General features: G+C 40.9%; 1 protein-coding gene across 1 annotated transcript in view; it reads left to right on the forward strand.

Moving 5' to 3' along the window:
- Positions 1 to 14,027: 14,027 nt before the first annotated feature.
- LOC135572491 (uncharacterized) overlaps positions 14,028 to 24,031 on the forward strand; it is a 54,938-nt gene continuing 44,934 nt past the window's right edge. Inside the window, exon 1 of the mRNA XM_065020523.1 lies at positions 14,028 to 14,630. Within this exon, the coding sequence (XP_064876595.1) occupies positions 14,458 to 14,630 (173 nt within the window). The 5' untranslated portion in view covers positions 14,028 to 14,457. The remainder of the gene's footprint in view (positions 14,631 to 24,031) is intronic.

Below are 24,031 nucleotides of genomic sequence, written 5' to 3' on the forward strand. Positions count from 1 at the left end.
ATCCGGACCATCTTCATTGAACACATTAAAGTGGCACCAGTCTCCTTTTAATAAAAAATAATAAAAACATTTCACTTAAATCCAATGACAAAGTAAACATCTTTGTTGAATTCACGTTAGTTGACATCATTTTCTCAAAAATGGTTTGTGTTGCAAATGTAAAAATCATATCAAACATGCTTTCTACCAATGAGGTTTCTATGTGAGAATTGCCAGAACAATCTTAGACACGCAAAATATTTTTGAGCCATGCTGGCATGGAATTGACTATTAGGTGTAAGGCAAAGCGGCCATGGTTAATCAGAAACCTGTCAGTCTGAGTTAGATATCACAAAATATTCATAGCCAGTCTAGCAAAACCAAACATTTACTCTGACACGCCATGGACGGTGAACATGCAACAGGTGTTTTCTTACATGATTATGTTTGATTGATGGGTGTCTTTGTGGTGACTATGTATTGGAGGGGGATTTAACAGGTCATTCAACCAGATTAACACACGACACACTTGATAAAGATGAGCAATAATGACCGTATAAAATAAATAATTCAAATACTGAGCAAAACATTTGGAAATGATATTTTCTTATACAAACACAATTGCTCAGAGACAGAGATTTAGTTTAACAAGTAATATATTTTCCCCCAAAATATATATATATTTTTTACTTTTAAGTAGGGGTGCTGATATTTATTGAGCACAAAATAATCAGAAACAACCCAACTGAACTGAAAATGCATCCAATAAGTTTGTAGAGTCACAAGCTTTGAGTAGTCATCACAGACAGTGTATTGCCCACCAATTGCTTCACACACCATAAAACCCATCACTCAGAACTGGTCCTCCACTTTCAAAGAATTCTGGTTATGGTAGTTCTTTGGAAGTGTGTATGTGTGTGTGGGTGTGTGTGTGCTGTATGCCAACCAACTTCTGTTTTAGATAAAGGGCAATCCATGGCTCCTTACATACTTCTTACTGTTGATTGATTTATAGAATAACAGTCATTAGGTTGACACCACTAGCCCTACTATATATTGTAATTGAGGTAACAACTACTGTATCTTGTTATCGGGGGTGCTTCATTTCACTGATGAGCCTGTCCTGTTTGCCTTGGCCTCTGAGAGCAAACACGGATAATACAATACAGTAGAAGCAAAATAGAAAAACATTCTGTGAAGGTGTGGCGTTTTTACCTGGAACAAGGAAAGATCCAGGGCTTCGCTGGAAGAGAAAAAAAAGTGCATTTTTACACATTGTGGTTTGTTATCTTCAAAAGAACAACATGAAGGTAAACTAGGAGCTTTCTTTACTTTCTCTTTTACATAACTGCTAGATTCTTATCACAAAGAACTGGTGGATCCAAGACGTCACATGACTGGCCCCACAAGCTCTCAGTCCAATGGGATTACTTTTGACTTTAATTGTTTTTATTTAACAACTGATTCAAGATCTGTTTCCCTACTTCTACCTAAGCCTAACTGACAATATATATAATTTGTTACAGGCATAATGTACCTTCACAAACACCAATTGATGGTAGTGTATACAGTACATATGGATTAGGCTACCTGCACAGAAACATAAGCTTACATTATATTACAAAATCTGTCCTTCAATTGAAAATATGTATTAAGACTATGGCCTAGGGTTTTCATAGAAGTCTAAACTGCTGCCTCTTGATCACATGCTGACAATCTTTGGTAAAGACTCTATCAAGGTCCCCGGGCGCCGAAGACGGAGATGTCGACTAAAGCAGCCCTTTGCACCTCTCTGATTCAGAGGGGTTGGTTTAAATGCAGAAGACACACTTCAGTTGAAGGCATACAATTGTAAAACTGACTAGGTATCCCCCCCTACAAAAACTAACTTTTTTAAAATTATAACATGGACCTTTGATTTAAAAAAATGAAACACAGATAAGTTTTATCTTGGGTGTCCAACCCTGGACCATTCGTCACTGTCCTGGGCTGTTTGTCTTTCCATTACACACCGTCTCTGACAATATAGGTAGGGCAGGGTGCAGAGCGGACAGTGATAAACTGGATGAGTGATGAAGGCTCTCAGATACAGTAATCTATATTGGTTTAAAGGTACAGACAGAGGGTGCTTATTCATGTATATGCTGTGTGTGACGTGCACCCTACCCTCGCATCATTCTGCGGATATCATAGAGCTGCATCCATATTCAACTGATCTGGGAAAGTGATACCAGACTGTGCTGGTGTTTATCTCGTGTTCTGTTCATTATCATACGTTATTCTGGGGGAAATTGGGTTATTCTAAGTTATTTAGCAAAAAAATAAATAATTCTACCTGCAACTAAACTCAACAATTGCTTTTGGAGACTTTCAAAGGCAAGATAAAGTGATATGATACTCTTCTATTATAAATAGAAAAATCCTGTAGTAAATTTGTTCCATAAATACTATCAAACAATAAGGACATGCAGTGAAATTGATTTTCTCTCAATGTGTATCAAAGTTCAGTCAGAACCCCTCTTGTGCCACAACAGATGAAAAGCACAATTTGCTGTATTTTAGCGCCCTCCTGTGTCAATTTTGTAGGCCTAGTCAGTCTATTGCAGCATTCAAGACAACTGGGAATTTGGGAACTGGGAACACAAAAATCTTCGGCCTCCGACTTCAGTCCATTCAAGACAAATGGGAACTCGACCGAGGGGAAAAAACTGTTTTGAACGGTCATCCAACTTGGAATTCCAAGTCAGAAACTCTGGCCTCCTCCCAGAGCTCCGACTTTCCGAACTGAAGATAACAGACTTTGCCGTAGGCTTTGAACAGGGCACCTGGCTAACGCCCGGGAGGCAGCCAGGTTCCAAAACGAATGCAATTAACTTTCACCTGGTGCAAAACACACCTACTCGGGCACTCGGGCCAGATTAAATTGAATCTCCTTATTGACACAACAAGGACATTTGACAAAGCCTATTTTTCATCAATTTATTTGCGGTTACATTAAATTACTGTAGCTACGTCTAAAGTCTACAACAGATGGCATGGAACATAATGTACGACCGTTTTTGAGGTCTTGTTTTGGAGTAGCAGAGGAAAAGTCGCGTCGGCTAATTTGAGTGACGTTTTAGGCCTATCTTTGCACAATGAAAACAAACATCCACAACTCGCAGTTCTCCCTCTATATGTACACTGAACAAAAATATAAACGCACCATGCAACAATTTCAATGGTTTTACTGAGTTACAGTTCATAAAAGGAAATCAGTCCATTGAAATCAATTTATTAGGCCCTAATCTATGGATTTCACATGACTGGGCAGGGGGGCAGCCATGGGTCGGCCTGGGTGGGCATAGGCCCAATCAATAGAAATGAACGGAAATCATGTATTGTGTCATTTTGGACTCACTTTTATTGTAAATAAGAATATAATATGTTTCTAAACAGTTCTACATTAATGTGGATACTTCCATGATTATGGATAATCCTAAATGAATCGTGAGTAATGAGAAGTGAAAAGGTTACAGAGGGTCAAAAATCCTAACCTCAAGACATGGCAATAACAGGGGAGATTAGCAAGGGTGAGAGGTTAGCATCTCTTGGGGGCATGATCTTTGACCCTCTGTAACGTTCTCACTCATCATTATTCATGATTATTCGTAATCACGGTGGCATCAACGTGAATGTGTTTAAAAACATACTCTATTCTTATTTAAAATGACACAATACATGATTTACCATTCATTTATATTGGGCACAAAATAATTGGAAACACCCAAAATTAACTGTGTGTGTGTGTTGTATGCCAACTGACTTCCATTTTAGAAAAAGGGCAATCCATGGCTCCTTACATCTTACTGTTGATGGGTTTATAGAATAATAGTCATTAGGTTGACACCACTAGCCCTACTATATATTGTAATTGAGGTAACAACAAGCTTCTTATCTGGAGGGCTTTAGTTTCCACATGATGTCATCACATTTCACTGATGAGCCTGTCCTGTTTGCCTTGGCCTCTGAGAGCAAACACGTATAATACAATACAGTAGAAGCAAAATAGAAAAACATTCTGTGAAGGTGTGGCGTTTTTACCCGGAACAAGGAAAGATCCAGGGCTTCGCTGGAAGATTTTTAAAAAAGTGCATTCTTACACATTGTGGTTTGTTATCTTCAAAAGAACAACATGAAGGTAAACTAGGAGCTTTCTTTACTTTCTCTTTTACATAACTGCTAGATTCTTATCACAAAGAACTGGTTGATCCAAGACGTCACATGACTGGCCCCACAAGCTCTCAGTCCAATGGGATTCCTTTTGACTTTAATTGTTTTTATTTAACAACTGATTCAAGATCTGTTTCCCTACTTCTACCTAAGCCTAACTGACAATAAATATAATTTGTTACAGGCATAATGTCCCTTCACAAACACCAATTGATGGTAGTGTATACAGTACATATGGATTAGGCTACCTGCACAGAAACATAAGCTTACATTATATTACGAAATATGTCCTTCAATTGAAAATATGTATTAAGACTATGGCCTAGGGTTGTCTAGCAGTCTAAACTGCTGCCTCTTGATCACATGCTGACAATTATTTGCAAAAACTCTATCCAATACAAAATGCCCAAACTATAATAAAAAATTATAATAATATGGACCTTTGATTAAAAATGAAACACAAATATGTTTTGTGACGACCCTCCCACTCTGTCTGCCGAATTCTTTCTCTTTGCTCTTGTTTTCCTTAATAGGACGTCGGTGGGCAGAGCCGGGAGGGTCATCAGTAAAATGGGACACACCTGGGCTCGGGTGTGTCCAGGGATAAATACACCTCTTCCCCAATTATTGAGGAGACTCACTCCATGCAGACACTGATAGAGTTTGGTTGTGGCATGTTTGTTTGTTTGCTTTGGCACCTTTCAACACTCTTCATTATCACATTTATGAATGCAAATGCTCACTTACACTACTAATTACTGACTACACACACCATTGTTAATTGTATTTAGTTTACTTCAGTTAATACATATATTTTGTTATTCCTTATCTCCATGTCGTCTCCCTTTTTGTTATGAACTTCGAGCCGGTTCGTGACAGTTTTATCTTGGTGTCCAACCCTGGTCCATTCGTCACTGTCCTGGGCTGTTTGTCTTTCCATTACACACCGTCTCTGACAACATAAGCAGGGCAGGGTGCAGAGCAGACAGTGATAAACCGGATGAGTGATGAAGGCTCTCAGATACAGTAACCTACAGTGGTTGCTCCTCTAAAAGTTTTTGCGATTATGCCGAGGGACTTAGAGGTCATTTGTGGTTAATACCCTGCGTCACCACTTCATTGCTCCAGACCAGTGCAAGGGGGAGTTAGAGCACTGATTATGCTAAATAGAAACTGATAATTGTGAACGACTTCAGTATTACTTACTGAAACTGTTACACTAAGGTTTTTAAAATTATTATATTATTTAGTACAGCCACTAATGAAGGCTATCAATTGCTTCTCAAAGATGCCCTCTGGTGGTCAAACTAGCACTAACTAGCATTAATGGTACCTGTTCACACTTAAATAACGTGCCATAGAATTCAGCGGCACCATGCAAGCTGCGCCGCAATACGCTGCAACGCAACTGGGCAGAGGCACAGCCATGGGTGGCCCTGGGAGGGTATAGACCCACCCACTAGGTCAGACAGAAATACTCCTCAGTTTCATCAGCTGTCCGGGTGGCTTGTCTGAGATGATCCCGCAGGAAGCCAGATGTGGAGGTCCTCGGCTGAAGTGGTGACGTGGTCTGCGGTTATGAGACCGGTTGGACTTACTGACAAATTCTCTAAAACGACATTGGAAGCAGCTTACGGTAGAGAAACTACACATTTTAGAGTGGCCTTTTATTTTCCCCAGCACAAGGTGCACCTGTGTAATGGTCATGCTGTTTAATCAGCTTCTTGATATTCCCAAAATTTGAGAGAACTATGCTTTTTTGTGCATATCGAAAATATCAGGGATCTTTTATTTCAGCTCATGAAACATGGGACCAACACTACCTCAGACTGTGCTCTGTGATCCCCGGGGCACGCAAAGCTCCCCTATTGATTAGGCTTATATTTAAGAAAATGATTGTAGCTTCCACCTAAGCTACAACAAAAAAGTACAATAAGGAATGTATTATTGTTACCAAGTGAGCATACAATTATTGTCTATAAGCTGTAAATGTAGGCTAATTTGAAAACTGCTCAAATGTCCACTTTTGTTTTCGGCTATATGCCGAAATAACTGCATACTGCCTAGGCCTGATTATGCAACCATTTGGATCAGTTATGAGTCTATTCGACAGCTTATATGGTCCAGAAAGGTACATTATTAGCAGGATAGTCATATGGTGTATTTTGTCAGGATGCATCGGATGCATATGGGCTTCCTCTGACACTGAGATGCACTGTCTCTCTCTTTTTCAACTCCCCACCAGTTCTTAAGTCTGTAGCCAATTTGACATTCAGCAAGCAAGAGCAAGTGTGCATCTCTCCTTCAGTAGTCTATTATAAATCAAATAAGTCAAAATAATTGTCCAACAAGCTATTGTTGTCTGGTTTTTCCTAGGAACAGCCAAGGCAGCAACATCAGTAGATGTTTGTGTTTATATCTCCTGCCTTGCTGACTGAGATGAAAGAGGCTAGGATGTCGTGCTTCTATACAGCACAATAATACGGTAGCCTACTCATCCTGTCACATATTTGAAGTCTATTTAATTTCGAGGATGCTTCTTGGCTATTGAATGAGCAATGGATGAATAAATGGTAGCCTCATATTTGGCTTTGGAACATTCTAAGCACGTTTAAGGAACTTGTTATTGTCTTGGTATTTCGTTATTTTAACAGTATGTTTCCTAAAAGTTCAAACATGGTTACATTTCATTTACATTTTGGTAATGTTCTAGGATTGTTCTCCAACTGGTTGGACATTGGGAATATTCTCACATTGTTCTGAGAACATACTTTTACATAAAAAAACAGAATAAAACTTTAACAACATTCAGAGAACATTCTAAGAATGTTATTTAAAAACATACATTCCATTCTCAGCATCAACAAAACTCTCTGTATCCTGTATTTTGTTAAGTGTGTTCAGGTGTTGGCCACACCTGATCTTAATGAGTGCTTGTTTCCTTTGAAATGAGGTCTGTTTGAATAGACTAAAATGAACAGCTTTATATGAGTTAAAAACATGGCATGCTGGAACCAACCTGGTGGCGTAGTGGACTAATTACATGCAGAGCAAACAGAAGATCATAGGTTGGACTAATTGTGTTTGCTTGATTAATGCCAAAGCAAATTAATTTCCACAGCCAGCCCAAATCTGATTCCCCCCCCTACATACCTTTTATTTGCTTGCAATACAATTGATCAACCACTAGACGTTGTGCGTATGCAAAGTCTGAGCTGTACTTGGAGATATGCACACTTTCCTGCAAGTTCACGTTCCTGAACCAGACAGCAAAATCCCAAATGGTTTGCAAAATCATTGTCATGTGGTTAATCAAAATTCTATCCGAATCTAAACGAAAATGATTCAGATCTAAAAAGTAACTTCTATTGCCATTGCCAACTATGTACAAATAGCCTACATAAAGCCAACAAATAAAAACATTGCAGCCTTCAGGTAGAACATATCCTGATAAAATAAGTATATCCTATACTTCACATTGGCTACACAAAGCTTGCGCTAGCGAACTTGTAACATTGTATAAAATGACGCTACTAGCTTGGCACACAATTAGTTGGGGAGTTTCTCCCATTATTCTCTGTAGATCCTCTCAAGCTCTGTGAGGTTGGATGGCACAGCTATTTTGAGGTCTTCCAGAGATGTTCGATCGGGTTCTAGACCAGGCTCTGGCTGGGCCACTCAAGGACAGTCAGAGACTTGTCCCGAAGCCCCTCCTGCATTGTCCTGGCTGTGTGCTTAGAGTCTTTGTCCTGTTGGAAGGTGAACATTCGCCCTAGTCTGGGGTCCTGAGTGCTCTGGAGCAGATTTTCATCTGTACTTTGCTCCATTCATCTTTCCCTCAATCCTGACTAGTCTCCCAGTCCCTGCCACTGAAAAACATCCCCACAACATCATGCTGCCACCACAATGCTTCATGGTATTGGCCAAGTGGTGAGCGGTGCCTGGTTTCCTCCAGACATGATTCTTGGCATTCAGGCCAAAGAGTTCAATCTTGGTTTCATCCTGCCAGAGAATTTAGTTTCTCATGGTCAGAGTCCTTTAGGTCCCTTTTGGCAAACACTAAGAGGGCTGTCATGTGCCTTTAACTGGGGAGTGGCTTCCGTCTGGCCATTCTACCACAAAGGCCTGATTTCTGTAGTGCTGCAGAGATGGTTGTCCTTTTGGAAGGTTCTCCCATCTCCACAGAGGAACTCTGGAGCTCTGTCAGAGTGACCATCAGTTTCTTGGTCACCTTCCTGACCAAGGCCCTTCTCCCTCGATTGGTCAGTTTGGCCAGGTGGCCAGTTCTAGGAACAGTCTTAGTGGTTACAAACTTCTTCCATTTAAGAATGATGGAGGCCACCCTTCCCCAGATCTGTGCCTCAACACAATCCTGTCTCAGAGCTCCAAGGACAATTCCTTCGACCTCATAACTTGGTTTTTGCTCTGACATGCACTGTCAACTGTGGGACCTTATATAAATAAGTGTGTGCCTTTCCAAAGCATGTCCAATCCATTGAATTGACCACATGTGGACTCCAATCAAGCTGTAGAAACATCTCAAAGATGATCAATGGAAATAGGATGCACCTGAGCTCAAATTCGATTCTCTCAGAAAAAGGTCTGAATAATCCGTTTTTTTGTAATAAATGTGAAAAAGTTTTATTTTTGCTTTGTCATTATGGGGTATTGTGTGTAGATTGATGAACAAGGCTGTAACGTAACAAAATGTGGAAAAAGTTAAGGTGTCTGAATACTTCCCGAATGCACTGTATTTGTTACAGTCTTGTGAAGGCTGGCTGAATTCTAGCAGAGTATGTCTTTTGTCTCAGCATGTCTACAGATACTCACTTTTCCCTGTTTTGCTTTTCTTGTAAACGGTGATACTGGAGACTGTTATCAAACGAAACTGTGTGACCTAGCATCTGAGAAATGCATTGCCATTAATTGGAATGTTGGTTATCCTTCCACAATGTCACAAACGATGGCAGAAATGTCAAGTTATGTATCACAATATAATTTATTACAAGATTAAGGGTAAATTGGGCAACTTTCATAAGGTCTGAATGCCTTATATGGAATACAGTATGACAAAGGGAGTCTGTATTGAAAACATGCTGTCAGGGGAGATACCTATTTAGGCAATCCCTAACTGCTGGGTGGCTCAGTCCGGGCCCTGGTGGTTTACCGTCCTGTGGGTTGTCACTCTGGTCTTGGCCCAACACACCCAAAACCAATAATGTTTCACTAAGATCCTAAAGCTGAGTAGAGGTGTGTTGGATTGGGGCGCTGCAGGATGGTAAGACCCCTAGGGGCAGGATGGGGTGACCCAGCTATATTTGGTGTAAAAGTAAAAAAAGCTCTACAATACTATTAGGCCTATGAGAGTAATTATATGGAGGATGTGCTGTTTCTGTGTGTTAATGAGTATGTGTAGTTGTATGTGTTTTTTTGTATTTTTGTTTCCAAACCTTTCACTTGTAAAAAACATAGTTGACAGAGTTGAGGAATTGACTAGACTGGTGGGGGTCAGGTGTGCAGGTGGCTTGGGCAGGCTGGGCAGGCTGGGCAGGCTGGGCAGTCTGGCTGAAATTTGATATAGAGGATGTCTTAAAGAAGACTGTCAAAAGTCTTTGTACTTGATTTTTTTTAAAGAGTTATTATATTTATTAGGCTATTAGTTAAAGGTGCAACAATATTGATTATTGAATTATCTTTGATGTAGTTCAGTCTTATCAATCACTTAAACATAATTAATGATGACCTCTTACCTTTATTTAACTAGGCAAGTCAGTTAAGAACAAATTCTTATTTTCAATGACGGCTTAGGAACAGTGGGTTAACTGCCTGTTCAGGGGCAGAACGACCTTGTCAGCTCGGTGGTTTGAACTTGCAACCTTCCGGTTACTAGTCCAACGCTCTAACCACTAGGCTACCCTGCCGCCCCTAGCTTGCTTACTTTATGTTGTTTTAAATAGAGATTGCAAGAAGGACCATGGTCAGTTTGGATTGTGTAGAAATGCAGGAAATTAGTTTCTGATGCCCCCAAAAAATCTGGGGGAGAACCCCAAGACCTCCTACCAGGGTATGTCCCCCCAACTTCTAAAACCAATGTTTTGCCCCTGCCTTCAACTATCCGTCTACACCACACGTTGGTTCAACCTCTTTAATTCACATCATTGTCTGATCCTGGCACTGTCCTTTCAGCACCTTTCGCTTAAAATGTAATATCATCAAGATCTGTTGCCTACGTCATACTCATCAATTATTGTTATTATTACAAATAGAAGATTATCACTTCTCACAATGGTGCTCCTGTCTCAGCTTCCAGTATTTATGCTGCAATAGTTTGTGTCAGGGGGCTAGGGTCTGTTATATCTGGAGTATTTCTCCTGTCTTATCCGGTGTCCTGTGTGAATTTAGGTATGCTCCCTCTAATTCTCTCTCTCTTTTTCTTTCTCCTTCTCTCTCCCCTTCTCTCTCTCTTCTCTCAGAGGATTTGAGCCCTAGGACCATGCCTCAGGACTACCTGGCCTGATGACTCCTTGCAGTCCCCAGTCCACCTGGTCATGCTGCTGCTCCAGTTTCAACTGTTCTGCCTGCGGCTATGGAAACCTGACCTGTTCACTGGATGTGCTACCTTGTCCCGGACCTGCTGTTTTGGACTCTCTCTCTTCCGCACCTGCTGTCTCTAACTCTGAATGATCGGCTATGAAAAGCCAACTGACATTTACTCCTGAGGCGCTGACTTGTTGCACCCTCTACAACCACTGTGATTATTATTATTTGACCCTGCTGATCATCTATGAACGTTTGAACATCTTGGCCATGTTCTGTTATAATCTCCACCCGGCACAGCCAGAAGAAGACAGGCCACCCCTCAGAGCCTATTTCCTCTTTATGTTTCTTCCTAGGTCCCTGCCTTTCTAGAGAGTTTTTCCTAGCCACCGTGCTTCTACATCTGCATTGCTTGCTGTTTGGGGTTTTAGGCTGGGTTTCTGTACAGCACTTCGTGACATCGGCTGATGTAAAAAATCTGTCCTTTTGTCTGATGAGTCCAAATTTGAGATTTTGGGGTTCAACCGCTGTGTCTTTATGTCACACAGAGTAGGTGAATGGATGATCTTTGCAAGTATGGTTCCCACCGTGAAGCATGGAGGAGGATGTGCTATGGTGTGGGGGTGCTATGCTGGTGACACTGTCTGTGATTTATTTAGAATTCAAGCACACTTAACCAGCATGGCTACCACAGCGTTCTGCAGCGATACGCCATACCATCTGTTTTGCGCTTAGTGGGACTATCATTTGTTTTTCAACAGGACAATGACCCAACACACCTCCAGGCTGTGTAAGGGCTATTTGACCAAGAAGGAGAGTGATGGAGTGCTGCATCAGATGACCTGGAATCTACAATCCCCAAACTCAACCCAACTGAGATGGTTTGGGATGAATTGGACCTCAGAGTGAAGGAAAAGCAGCCAACAAGTGCTCGGCATATGTGGGAACTCCTTCCAGACTGTTGGGAAAGCATTCCTCATGAAGCTGGTTGAGAGAATGCCAACAGTGTCATCAAGGCAAAGGGTGGCTACTTTGAAGAATCTCAAATCTAAAAAATATTTGTATTTCTTTAACACTTTTTTTGGTTACTACATGATTCCACGTGTTATTTCATAGTTTTGATGTCTTCACTATTATTCTACCATGTAGACAATAGTGAAAATAAAGAAAACCCCTTGAATGAGTAGGTTCAACATGTTCAAGATAGCATGCAAAGGTTGCAGGTCTGTGGAGATCTCCATAATTATTATAATAATCAGCGAAGAACCTTGAACAGTATTGAACACTTGCACTATGTAATTTTAATGTAATCTCAACTACAATCCAGGTAATTTGGTTGTGCTATTAGATGAAGCATAGTGGTAGCACATTAAATTGTTGTGTAAATCCTCAAATATCTGACATTGTATTCCCATTTGAACTTTTAAATAGTTGAAAGCGCAGTGATAACACATTTAGATGACAACTATACCAAAAACCCGGCATTGTTTTTCCTCTGTAATTTGGTTGTGCTTTTAGATGGTTGAAATCATAGTGATAAAACAATGATAATTCAACAAACTTCTGGCTGTCTTTTCGAGTGGGTGAATAAAGGTTGAAATCTCATTGATATTGGAAGTGTGGCTTTCAGTTAGTTATGTTTGGCCACCCATCCCATGAGAGTGAATGTCCTTCCAGTTCATCTGAATGTCCTTCCAGTTCATCTGAATGTCATTCCAGTTCATCTGAATGTCCTTCCAGTTCATCTGAATGTCCTTCCAGTTCATCTGAATGTCCTTCCAGTTCATCTGAATGTCCTTCCAGTTCATCTGAATGTCCTTCCAATTCATCTGAATGTCCTTCCAGTTCATCTGAATGTCCTTCCAATTCATCTGAATGTCATTCCAGTTCATCTGAATGTCCTTCCAGTTCATTTGAATGTCATTCCAGTTCATCTGAATGTCCTTCCAGTTCATCTGAATGTCCTTCCAGTTCATCTGAATGTCATTCCAGTTCATCTGAATGTCCTTCCAGTTCATCTGAATGTCATTCCAGTTCATCTGAATGTCCTTCCAGTTCATCTGAATGTCATTCCAGTTCATCTGAATGTCCTTCCAGTTCATCTGAATGTCATTCCAGTGCACCGCTTGCTATGAATTCTATCTGATGGTGTTTGCATGTTTAGGTAAAAATACAAATAATGTCCCATTTGGAATACTGACAAGTAGAGAGCATTCCAAAATAAATCCAATCAGTCTGATTGGGTGCCTACGCGGCTGCAATAGACTTCCTCACGGCTCATTCTGCAGTATGGAGGCTATGCAAGAACAAGAACAAAGGCAAAAAAACACCCAAATATGATGTCCTCTTAGAGAAACGTCAAAGCTCGCAGTATAGAGATGCAGGTCTTTAGATGTTGTACACATGAAATTGTGTCATTCCAGTTGACTATATTCTATTTTGTGCGACTTGAGCGGTTTCCCCTACCAGCTGCGCTGTGTGGGCTAGACTGGGGGGAACTGACATTTCAACCCATTTTGCCATGGTCCAGAGAAAATGTTGCCGTTTTAAAGCTAATTTCCTTTAATTCGACACTTTTTACCATTGTTTATGACGTGTTCATATGCTATCAGGCCGGCCCTCGGCCTCCAGGGGGCCCTCAATCCTGTGTGCCTGTTCGATAATCCGGACCTGCTCTCAGTGTAGTGTTGCAGGTCTTTAGAAGTTGTACACATGAAATTGGGTAATTCCGAACTTTTTCTGTACATCTATATTCTATTTTGTGCAACTCTAGGGGTTTCCCCAACCAGCTGTTCTGTGCAAGCTACATGGAGAAGCAGCACAGCTGGTAGGGGAAACTGCTCGAAGTTCTAGGGGGAAAAAATCGGAGCTCTAGGAGGAGGCCTGAGTTTCCGATTTGAGTTGGATGACCTTTCAAAACAAATATTCCCAGTCAGAGCTTGTTTTTTTCCTGAGTTCTCAGTTTTCAAAAGCGTGCTGAAGTTGGAGGCAGGAGTTTTCCAAGTTGTCTTGGGTGCAGCATGATCCTCAAGTTTCCAACTTGGAATTTAGAGTTGGATGATCATTCAATCCAATTTTTCCCAGTCGGCACTCCGTTTTCTTCTGAGCTCCTAGTTGTCTTGAACGCACTGACGTCAGATTATCTAGCCAAAAAGCATAAATGACATGTTATATTTGTCTGAAAATCTGTCTATCAATAGTCTGGCTCTGCTTGTGTCTATATTTGAGCGATTTACGCATCTGCAGGCATGTGGATTTCCTTAAAATGCTTGGCCAACGCATCACAAGGGCTAGCTTTGGGCCACAACATCGGGAGCCTGTGTATTGGGTACAGCAGCAACATGGTGCGGTTCAGACAAAAGTTGATAGTATTTGATAGTGAAGGACACATTTGACTTTACGACTGGTAAATAGTTCCTACATATTATACATACGCTTTTGTTGACAGGAAACTTTTTTTTTTGTGAAGTCGGCAACGTTGTTATGGTGTTACTTTCCGTCGATACACACCGGAACGATGCACAAATCCGGGAGTCAAACCTACACTCCAATACACAGACTCCCGGTGTTGTCACTCATCTGTGCGCGACTGCGCATGCAACCGGAGAGAGTGAAGCGCGAGGATCAGCTGTCAGCAGGTTCAGCTAAACTTGTGTTTTCCATGTCAAGATTCGTGACAAATCGGTGTTTTGCCAGATCTCGACCTTGTGTCCGGGAATACACGTAAAGATGGCGAAAAAGAGTAGTTCCAAAAAGTCATTCAAAAGCTTGTTTTCTAAAAGCGAAGCCAATTTAACCGACCCGGTGGAGAAAGATGACGGTGGACGTAAAATGTTTAAACTCTTCAAATTCAAGAAAAAGAGGAAACCCAACAAAGATGAAGAGAAGCAAGTCGTCGCCGGGTAGGCTATTGCCAAATACTTGAAATGGTTCCAGGATCTTCTTGTTGAAACAACATACTGGTTTGGTGGAATGACACCTGTCGTAGGTTGCAATTTGAACTAATGGTCGTGATAACGTTACCATTATAATGTTCTACTGTAGTCCACAGACTTTAAATAGCATACTTTATTTATTTTGTGCATGACTTGAAATGAATTCACACTTTCGTTCTATTTGTTGCCCGCATCTCTAAACAGTGGGAACAATTCGGCTTAAAAATATATATGTGGCTTGGGTCTTCAGCGAGACCTTTCGGTTAGCCTACTGGCCCAACACTCTAACCTACCTTTCACAGTAATTGACTGAATAGTTATCATTATGGTTCATGATATAGAATAACATTGCATACATCTGCAGGGTTTATTCCGTTTGTGCTGTAGCTATTTAAAATGTGTAATATTTAGTGTTTGGCTGTAGCTAGTGTCAAACTTGCGACCCTGGGTTTCAATGCCAGGACACTTCTAACAGAGGTAAGGTTTAATTGTCAGGGCTCCAGACCAACTTTTACAGTTGTTATGGTGTTATAGAAAAAAGTAGGAATAATCATCTTATTATGTGATTATAAAGTCATTCATTTGTGTCATTCACAAATATAAAACCTACTTCTAGTAGCTATGTATTAATCAATAAATGTAATGTCCTAAAAAATACTTTGCACTTGCGATGACCGATGCACATTTCACACGCTCCATATTTGAAATCCATATCAGATATTTATTTGTAAAACAGTGCGTTTTGAGGTCAGTATTTATTTTGAGAAACAAATACCTACAGAAAGCTGAGACCCTCCTTTCTATAATATGGACAACTGGTTGCTTCTAAATAATAATTATTCTAATGGTTGATGTTTTGCATGACAAGAAATGAAAAAGCCAGGTAGGAGTTATTGACAAGGTAGGAACCGAAGTGTTGGTCAGTGTTTCCCAGGGGACCCTAATAACATTTTAATAGATGTTACATTTAGACAAATATTGCAGAATAGGCTCTCTGATTCAGAACATACTGTTCCGCAAACAACATGCTGATCTACACCACACTGAATGCAATTTACAACCTCTATTAAGCATAGGGTTGCAAAGGTCGGAAACTTTCCGGTAAATTTCTGGAATTTTTCCGGAAATTTTCCATGGGAAGTTAGCCCGGTAATTTTGGGAATTTGAGCTTATAACAGTTAACTTTCTTTGTGGGATACACATAAGGCAATTCTAGGTCTTGTGGCATATTTTGGTTAAACTATCCCCAATTCAATGGAATTGCATCCCTCTGCATGCATAATGCATTCTTCCATCACATGTACAGTTGATTCTCAAGATCTTGCACACTATTGAGATGCTATTGAGCCCACACTACTACACTGTCTGAGCCAAGAACTACATGATTTCTGGTAAGTTTTGATTACAATACTGGGTGGGGTGAATATATTTGACATGACATACATGATTTTTTGTTAACTAGTAAATAGTAGCCTACAGCAAAGTGTGTTTAAATCATTTCTAACTTGTTAACATTTTCTGCTAGTTAGTTTTTGGTACCATGTGGGTTTTAGCGTGCTTGAACCTGCCAACTGAGGAATGTTAATTCACCTGTTTCCATACATGTTTCATTTTAAAACATTTATCTTACAAAGGAGCTGTTTAATCTAACTGCTTAACTATTTTTTTTACCCATTTTTTTCTAATCTTTACAGGAAAATGCCACGGAGACTATCTGATGTGTGGAGACATTTCACTGCAGCTAATGTAGAAGGAAAAGCTGTGTACTTTTGCAAATACTGTGCCAAATCATATGTGAAGAATGCAAAAAAGATGCAGAATCATCTGGCCATGTCCATAAAGTTCCCTCAATGCTCACAGCAAGCAACTTCTGACAAAAGTCCCTCTACTTCTATTTGAGGTGAAAATGATGAATCAGACACCTTATCGATAGCAACAGCTCATGGTCCTCCTGGAATCAGAAGCTTTTTTGACTCAATGGAGGAACGTAGTCAGAGAAATGCTGATGAATGTCTTGCTCGAGCTGTGTATGCAACTGGTTAACCTCTGATGCTCGCAGGAAATGTGTATTGGAAGAGATTTATGAATGTTCTTCGCCCAACATACACCCCTCCACCAGACATGCTTTATCTACTCATTTGCTGGATGCAGAGTTCAACAAAGTTCAAGTGAAGGTCAAGCAAATTATAGAGAAGCAGACTGTATTGCAATCATCTCTGAAGGTATTTGCACGGGTGACAGATAATGCTGCGAACATGAAGGCTGCTTGGTCTAAAGTGGAGAAGTCCTACCCTCACATCACACCCATTGGCTGTGCTGCTCATGCATCGAATCTGCTCCGCAAGGACATCATGGCACTGAAAACAACGGATCCACTCTACAATAGAGCCAAGGAAATGGTTAGGTAGGTGAAGGGTCATCAAGATATAGCCGATTCTCCCTCACCAAGCAAAGTGAGAAGAATAAAAGCACCACATTGAAGCTGCCCAGCAGCACCCGTTTGGGTGGTGTTGTCATCATGTTTGACAGTCTCCTGGAGGGGAAGGAGTCTCTCCAAGAAATGGCCATATCACAGTCTGCCGATATGGACAGCCCCATCAAAAGAATCCTCCTGGATGATGTATTTTGAGAGAAAGTGGTATGCAGCCTGAACCTCCTGAAACCTATAGTAGTAGCCATTGCATGGATTGAGGGAGACAATGCCATCCTGTCTAATGTTCAGATTCTGCTTACAGATGTAAGAGAAGAAATCCGTACTGCCCTGCCCACTTCACTGTTGCTCCAAGCAGAAGAAACTGCACTTCAGAAATAAAAATTTTTAAAATGTGAAGACTTCTGCCTGAAACCCATACACGCCGCAGTGTACATGTTGGACCCCAAGTATGCTGGCAAGAGCATCCTGTCTGGTGCAGAGATCAATAAGGCCTGTGGTGTCATCACTACTGTGTCTCGCCACCTTGGACTGGATGAGGGCAAGGTTCTTGGCAGTCTGGCGAAGTACACTTCCAAGCAAGGGCTTTGGGATGGAGATTCAATATGGCAGTTGTGCCAACATATCTCATCAGCCACCTGATGGCCACCGGAACTTTGTGGATCTGAAGCTCTTTCCCATGTTGCCTCCATCATCCTCCAAATCCAACCAATATCAGCCACCTCAGAGTGCAACAGGTCCTTGTTTGGGAACACACACAACAAAGTACGCAACAGGCTGACCAATACAAGGGTTGAAAAATTGGTGGCCATCAGGGCAAATTTGAGGCTTTTTGAGCCTGACAACGAGCCATCCTCAACAACGTTGGAAAGTGACAGTAAAGATGAGGCCAGTAAAGATGATGTTCACGAGGTGGACATTGAGGAGGTCCAGGGAGAAGACATGGAAGCCTGAGAGGAAGACAACCAAATCTTTAGTTTCTAGACTATCATTTTATGTTGAAAACGTTTTTGGTAGATGCGATGGTTCATTCAAAATTCCCTTTCTTGTGTTGTTCAGTGAAATCATCCCATGTGAAGAGTCAACTCATTTAATTCAAGTTCAATTCGTAACTAAATCGTTTTTTTTATTTCTATTGGCAGGATTTAATCATTTGCAATTATGTCTAGTATGATAAGGTGAAAGGTTTGTTTCTGACCCCATATGATATTGTAAATATATCCAATGCAAAAAACATGGCATTAATGGCATTAATATTATTTTGCATATATTTTCGTTAATTCCCAGGGAAAGTTTCCACCTCTGAATATTCCCCAAAATGTGCAACCCTAATTAAGCATGAAGCATATTGAGAATCTGACTGTCGATAAGTACTTAAGTATCACAGTAGGAGGCTGTTCCTTCTCTTGCTAGAACAAAATACGTACCTGCTGCGCACCGAGCTGGTACCGACGAACCAGATGTTTTTACTTGTAGAATCGCAATGCTCCTCAGTCGCCCGATAACTTGGCTTTGAGCCAATGATAGAGCACAAATCTCCATGTGGGGGAGCTGACAGGAGTGACAGCAAAAAGGAAAAAAGTGTTGTGCTCGGTAGCGAATGGCACGCTAACGCTTTAGCTAACGTTAGCTAGCGAGCTAAAAAAAAACTGTCTATGGGCTGACACTTTGGGATTATGGAGAGTGAATTAAATTGTTTCTTCGTCATCTTGCTAGCTAGTTAACTAGCTGTGGTCATCTTGCTAGTATCAACAAGGGCTTTCTACAACAAAAGCAACATTAGCCCCACTAGCAAGCTAGTTAGCCAACATTGGAAAGCTTCAAAGGAAAATACAGAGGGAATAGCATTGCCAAACTAAGCTTAAGAATGGAACTCTACTGCCAATTTTTGTTTTGGAGTATTTTAACAAGGCTGATGGCTTCAATGTCGATGTGGTCGAACACAAAAGAGATTGACCGCTGACGCTCTGTTCAGAGGTGCTAAGTACCCCCTGCACGCAAACGTTTGATCATTGTACTGGTATGTGGGATCCATTAGAGTAAACATTTGCTTTGCTCTAGCTCAGTGCATTAGGTGCAATCATGTGGTTTTGTCGTTTTAGAAAGTGGCGGTTGACATCTGTTTTTATTGGCACCAATACATCAGGTCGCCTTATTTGAACAATGCCAACTATACACCTCAATACCTGGATCAACAGCAAGAGTAAACATCTCCTTTTCATAGAAGAGTTCATTCAAAGGCAGGAGGGCCAAACCAGTAAAACAATGGAGTTGAGGTTTAGGCAGTGTTTGTTTTGGTGGTGTTAGTCACTTCCAGGGTATCAAGGGTAGTTGCCATGTTTGACTATTTAGTATAGACTTTGGTGATAAATCACTTCCTTGTGTTATAAAATCAATTTTTACCAAGACAAATATGAGTATTCATGTTCTGAATCGTTCAGTGGGGTTCTTTCTCTAACATATCATTGACCTTATATCCAAAAAGTCAGATGTTTGTAACCTAATATATCCATTAATAATCACAGAGCCCTGTTGACATAGCAGTGCAGGTCTCTCTGAACAACTTTTGAAGATTTTGGCATTTCGTGGTCGTCATCTACAAAGTTTTTCCCCTGTGTCGCAAAAGTAGCATGACATGAGCTGAATTTAGTCACCCGAATTCTGGCCATCAAAGATAAAAAAAAACAATAACTTCTGAGCGGATTATGATAGAGGCATGAGGTCTGGACCATTGGTTTTCTTAGAGGATTATCTACACATAACCCACAACCCCTTCTAGTGAAACCACATTTATCTCTTCAATGGGGAGTGGTGAAGGGGAAAGGTTTTAAGTACACATGTCTCATTGAAAATGTAAAAAAAAAAGGACATTAATCCCATATGTGAGACTCAGAACGACATAAAATACCATTACAATATCCAGTCAGCATTGCCAAAACCAGACGGGCAAAGATGCTTCCAAATATAGAGCACTCCATGCCGTTTAGTCTAAAAATCCAGTGTGGAGTGTTAACGGAACTTATCACGTAGTGCTCAGAGCAGTTGTGTGATAAGAGGCAAACTGGCCTCAGCATAACCCTTTTTTCACAATTTAAAAATAAAATTTGTCTTGACACAACTCACGGCACGTCCCACTCCATTCTGCCCTTGTGTGTAGCTTAGCTTCTTCACGGCCATCTGTCTAGCCAGAATTGTAGCTACATTATCTGTATCTAAGGAGGACTGTCTATATGGACATATTTATGCCTTAGCACAGAGAAGGGGCACAATGAGAAATTGTGTACTTTCCACCACTTGTCCACACTCCCCTCTTCATAGTTCTACAATGGCAGCTAAATCAATAGTGAAACCAATATGTGCTTGATATTTTTTGACCCAGTACCTTCTCCCATCTCTGAAAGTTATGTTGCCTTCTATTGTTCATGTTTAGCCATTTGACTATTGATCACAACTGTCATGTCCACTCAGTGACCCCGGTACACGAGCATTCTTGTATGCTCCACAATGTGTTTTCTGGATCTCGAAACGACGTTTCCGTCAACAGACCTTATTGGTTTACTGGGTGTGCAAATAAGAGTTTGTTGACCTGCAATTAAGGCATATCAGCAAGAGATAATAGTAGTTTACTCTGTAGAATTCTCATGTTTTATAGCACTGTATTTATTGCCCAACATTTGAGTTAAACAGACTGAGTCGAATAGATGTTGGGTGAAACTTCCTAGACTCCAACCGAACGTCATATTATACATGCATGCTTGCACATGTGTGTCAATACCAGTCTCCCCCTTACTACTACACTGAACAGAAATTTTAAAACCACATGCAACAATTTCAAAGATGTTACACATAAGGAAATCAGGCAATTAAAATAGATTCGTTAGTCTCTAATCTATGGATTTGACTGGAAATACAGATCTGCATCTGTTGGTCACAGATACAGTAAAAGGTAGGGACGTGGATCAGAAAACCAGTCAGTATCTGGTGCGACCACAATTTGCATCATGCAGCGCGACACATCCCCTTTGCATAGAGTTGATCAGGCTGTTGATTGTGGCCTGTGGAATGCAAAGTTGCTGGATGTTGGCGGGAACTGGAACAGGCTGTCATATACATCAATCCAAGGCATCACAAACATGCTCAATAGATGACTGGTGAGTATGCAGGCCATGGAAGAACTGGGACATTTTTCAGCTTCCAGGAATTGTGTACAGATCTTTGCAACATGTGGCTGTGCATTATCATGCTGAAACACGAGGTGATGGAGGCGGATGAATGACACGACAATGGGCCTCAGGATCCTATCATGGCATCTCTGTACATTCAAATTGTCATTGATAAAATGCAGTTGTGTTCGTTGTCCGTAGTTTATGCCTGCCCATACCATAACCCCACCGCCACCATGGGGCACTCTGTTCACAACATTGACATCAGCAAACCATCTGTCATCTGCCTTGTACAGTTGAAACCAGGATTCAATCTTCAAGAGCACACTTTAGTGGCCATTGAAGGTGAGTATTTGCCCACTGAAGTCAGTTCCGATGCCAAACTGCAGTCAGGTCAAGACCATGGTGAAGACGAAGAGCACGCAGATGAGCTTCCCTGAGACGGTTTCTGACAGATTGCAGAAATCCTTCGGTTGTGCAAACCCAAAGTTTCATCAGCTTTCCAGGTGGCTCAGACCATCCTGCAAGTGAAGAAGCCAGATGTGGAGGTCCTGGGCTGGCGTGGTTACATCTAGTCTAAGGTTGTGAGGCTGTTTGGACTTACTGTCAAATGATCTAAAAAGACGTTGGTAGAGAAATGAACATTCAATTCTCTGGCAACAGCTCTGGTCGACATTCCTGCAGTCAGCATGTCAATTGCACGCTCCCTCAACTTGAGACATCTGTGGCATTGTGTTGTGTGACACATTTTAGAGTTGCCTTTTCTTGTCCCCAGCACAAGCTGCACCTGTGTAATGATCATGCTGTTTAATCAGCTTCTTGACATGTTACAACTGTCTGGTGGATGGATTATCTTGGCAAAAGAGAAATGCTCACTTGACAGGAATGTAAATAAATGTGTGCACAAAATTCGTGAGAAATACACTTTTTGTGCACATTGAACATTTCCGGGATCTTTTATTTCAACTCACGAAACATGGGACCAACACTTAACATGTTGCGTTTATAATTTTGATTAATATACACTGAACAAAAATATAAACGTATCATGCAACAGTTTCAAAGATTTTGCTAAGTATAGTTTGTTGTCAACCTTAATTAGACTATATACTGTGTGCATGTGATTCTATTAACGATTAAGGTTGGCATAACGCATCGTTTGAGCAGAACTTTAAAATCCCAAATTTAATTTGTGAAGAATAGTCTGAGCCCTTAAGGTGAGCCTTACAGTATATTAAATCATTTGAATAGGGAAACTGGGTGGCTTGGCTGGCTGTGAACCAATATACATGTATATCTCTATGCAAATCCTGAACTCTTAAAGCATTCTGTCTAGTTGCACTGAGGCGCTCCTCACTTTCTCCCTCTATTTCTGCCTGTGCAGCTGAAGGAGGCACCTGTCACCTGCTCTTTAGGTATGCCCAGTTGAACAGCAGCCAAATCATGTCTTAGATCGGAAGATGTCGGTCTATGAGCCTTTATATGAAGTCTTTATGAAGCCCACACAAGCAAGGCATTGTGCTTCTGTCAGGGTATACATGTCGCCAGGGAAGGATCTTGGAAGATGACATGACCCGTCTACATGCATCAACACTCTTTCCTCTGAGCCAGAGAAACCCCATGCTTGTCTTCTCTGTGGGATGATGGATGGACAGAATGATTGACAGGCCAAGCACTGCAGATGACACGGTAGAAACTTGAAAGGGAGGCGATGGATTTTGTTTGTAGTTGTTTGTGTGTGTAGAAGACATTGAACCTGTCTGATTTTATAGCGCTCGACAGTCTCTCCTTAACAGCAGACCTATACTGTATTTTAGGGAGGAATGCTGTACCCTTGAGGTGAAAATTTGGAATTGGATCACTCCAATGGATCATCTGCCACTCATTCAACTTCACTCCCTTTACATGCAATACCTCATCATGACATTGGCGATGTCTGTCTTTTGTAACAGAGATCATATTTTTTTAATATACTGTATATTTTATTTGATCTTTTATAAACAATACAAAACATACACATACAAATGACAACAACATACAAACATCAACTACATCACACCTGCCCAGACCCACTAGCACACACCGCCATGGCCTTAAACGGCACCATTTTGTTTCTCTCTGTCGCCCACACACTTTCTATTTTTAGATAATAAAGCATTTGACCTTTCCATTGCGTTAACGACTGAGGATTGGTTGATTTCCAGCTTTTAAGTATACTATATATTTTTAAGATGATTAACGGGAAAGGTATCGTCCAACCAATCTCACTGCACCCTCATATGCCTTGTCTTGATATATGCAGACAAATGGATTAAAAGTGCATTTCCATTGTAATACTTCTGACAGCCAACTTTCTAACTCCGCACATAGCTTGTGAAGGCCAGATGACCTGGCCTGCACAAACACCCAACTTCAACCAAATTGAGATGGTTTGGGATGAGTTGTGCCGCAGAGTGATGGAAAAGCAGCCAACAAGTGCTCAGCATATGTGGGAACTCGGTTGGAAAAGCATTCCGGGTGAAGCTGGTTGAGAGAATGCCAAGAGTGTGCAAAGCTGTCATCGAGACAAAGGGTGGCTACTTTGAAGAATCTCAAATAATTCCATGTGTGTTATTTCATAGTTTTGAATGCTTCACTATTATTCTACAATGTAGAAAATAGTAAAAAATTAAGAAAAACCCTTGAATGAGTACAGGTGTGTTCAAACTTTTGACTGGTACTTTATAAAGTATCAAATATTTTCTCAAGCAACCTGAATATGGTCCGTCTACACA

Source organism: Oncorhynchus nerka, linkage group LG7 (genome assembly GCF_034236695.1).
Source record: "Oncorhynchus nerka isolate Pitt River linkage group LG7, Oner_Uvic_2.0, whole genome shotgun sequence".
NCBI lineage: Eukaryota > Metazoa > Chordata > Actinopteri > Salmoniformes > Salmonidae > Oncorhynchus > Oncorhynchus nerka.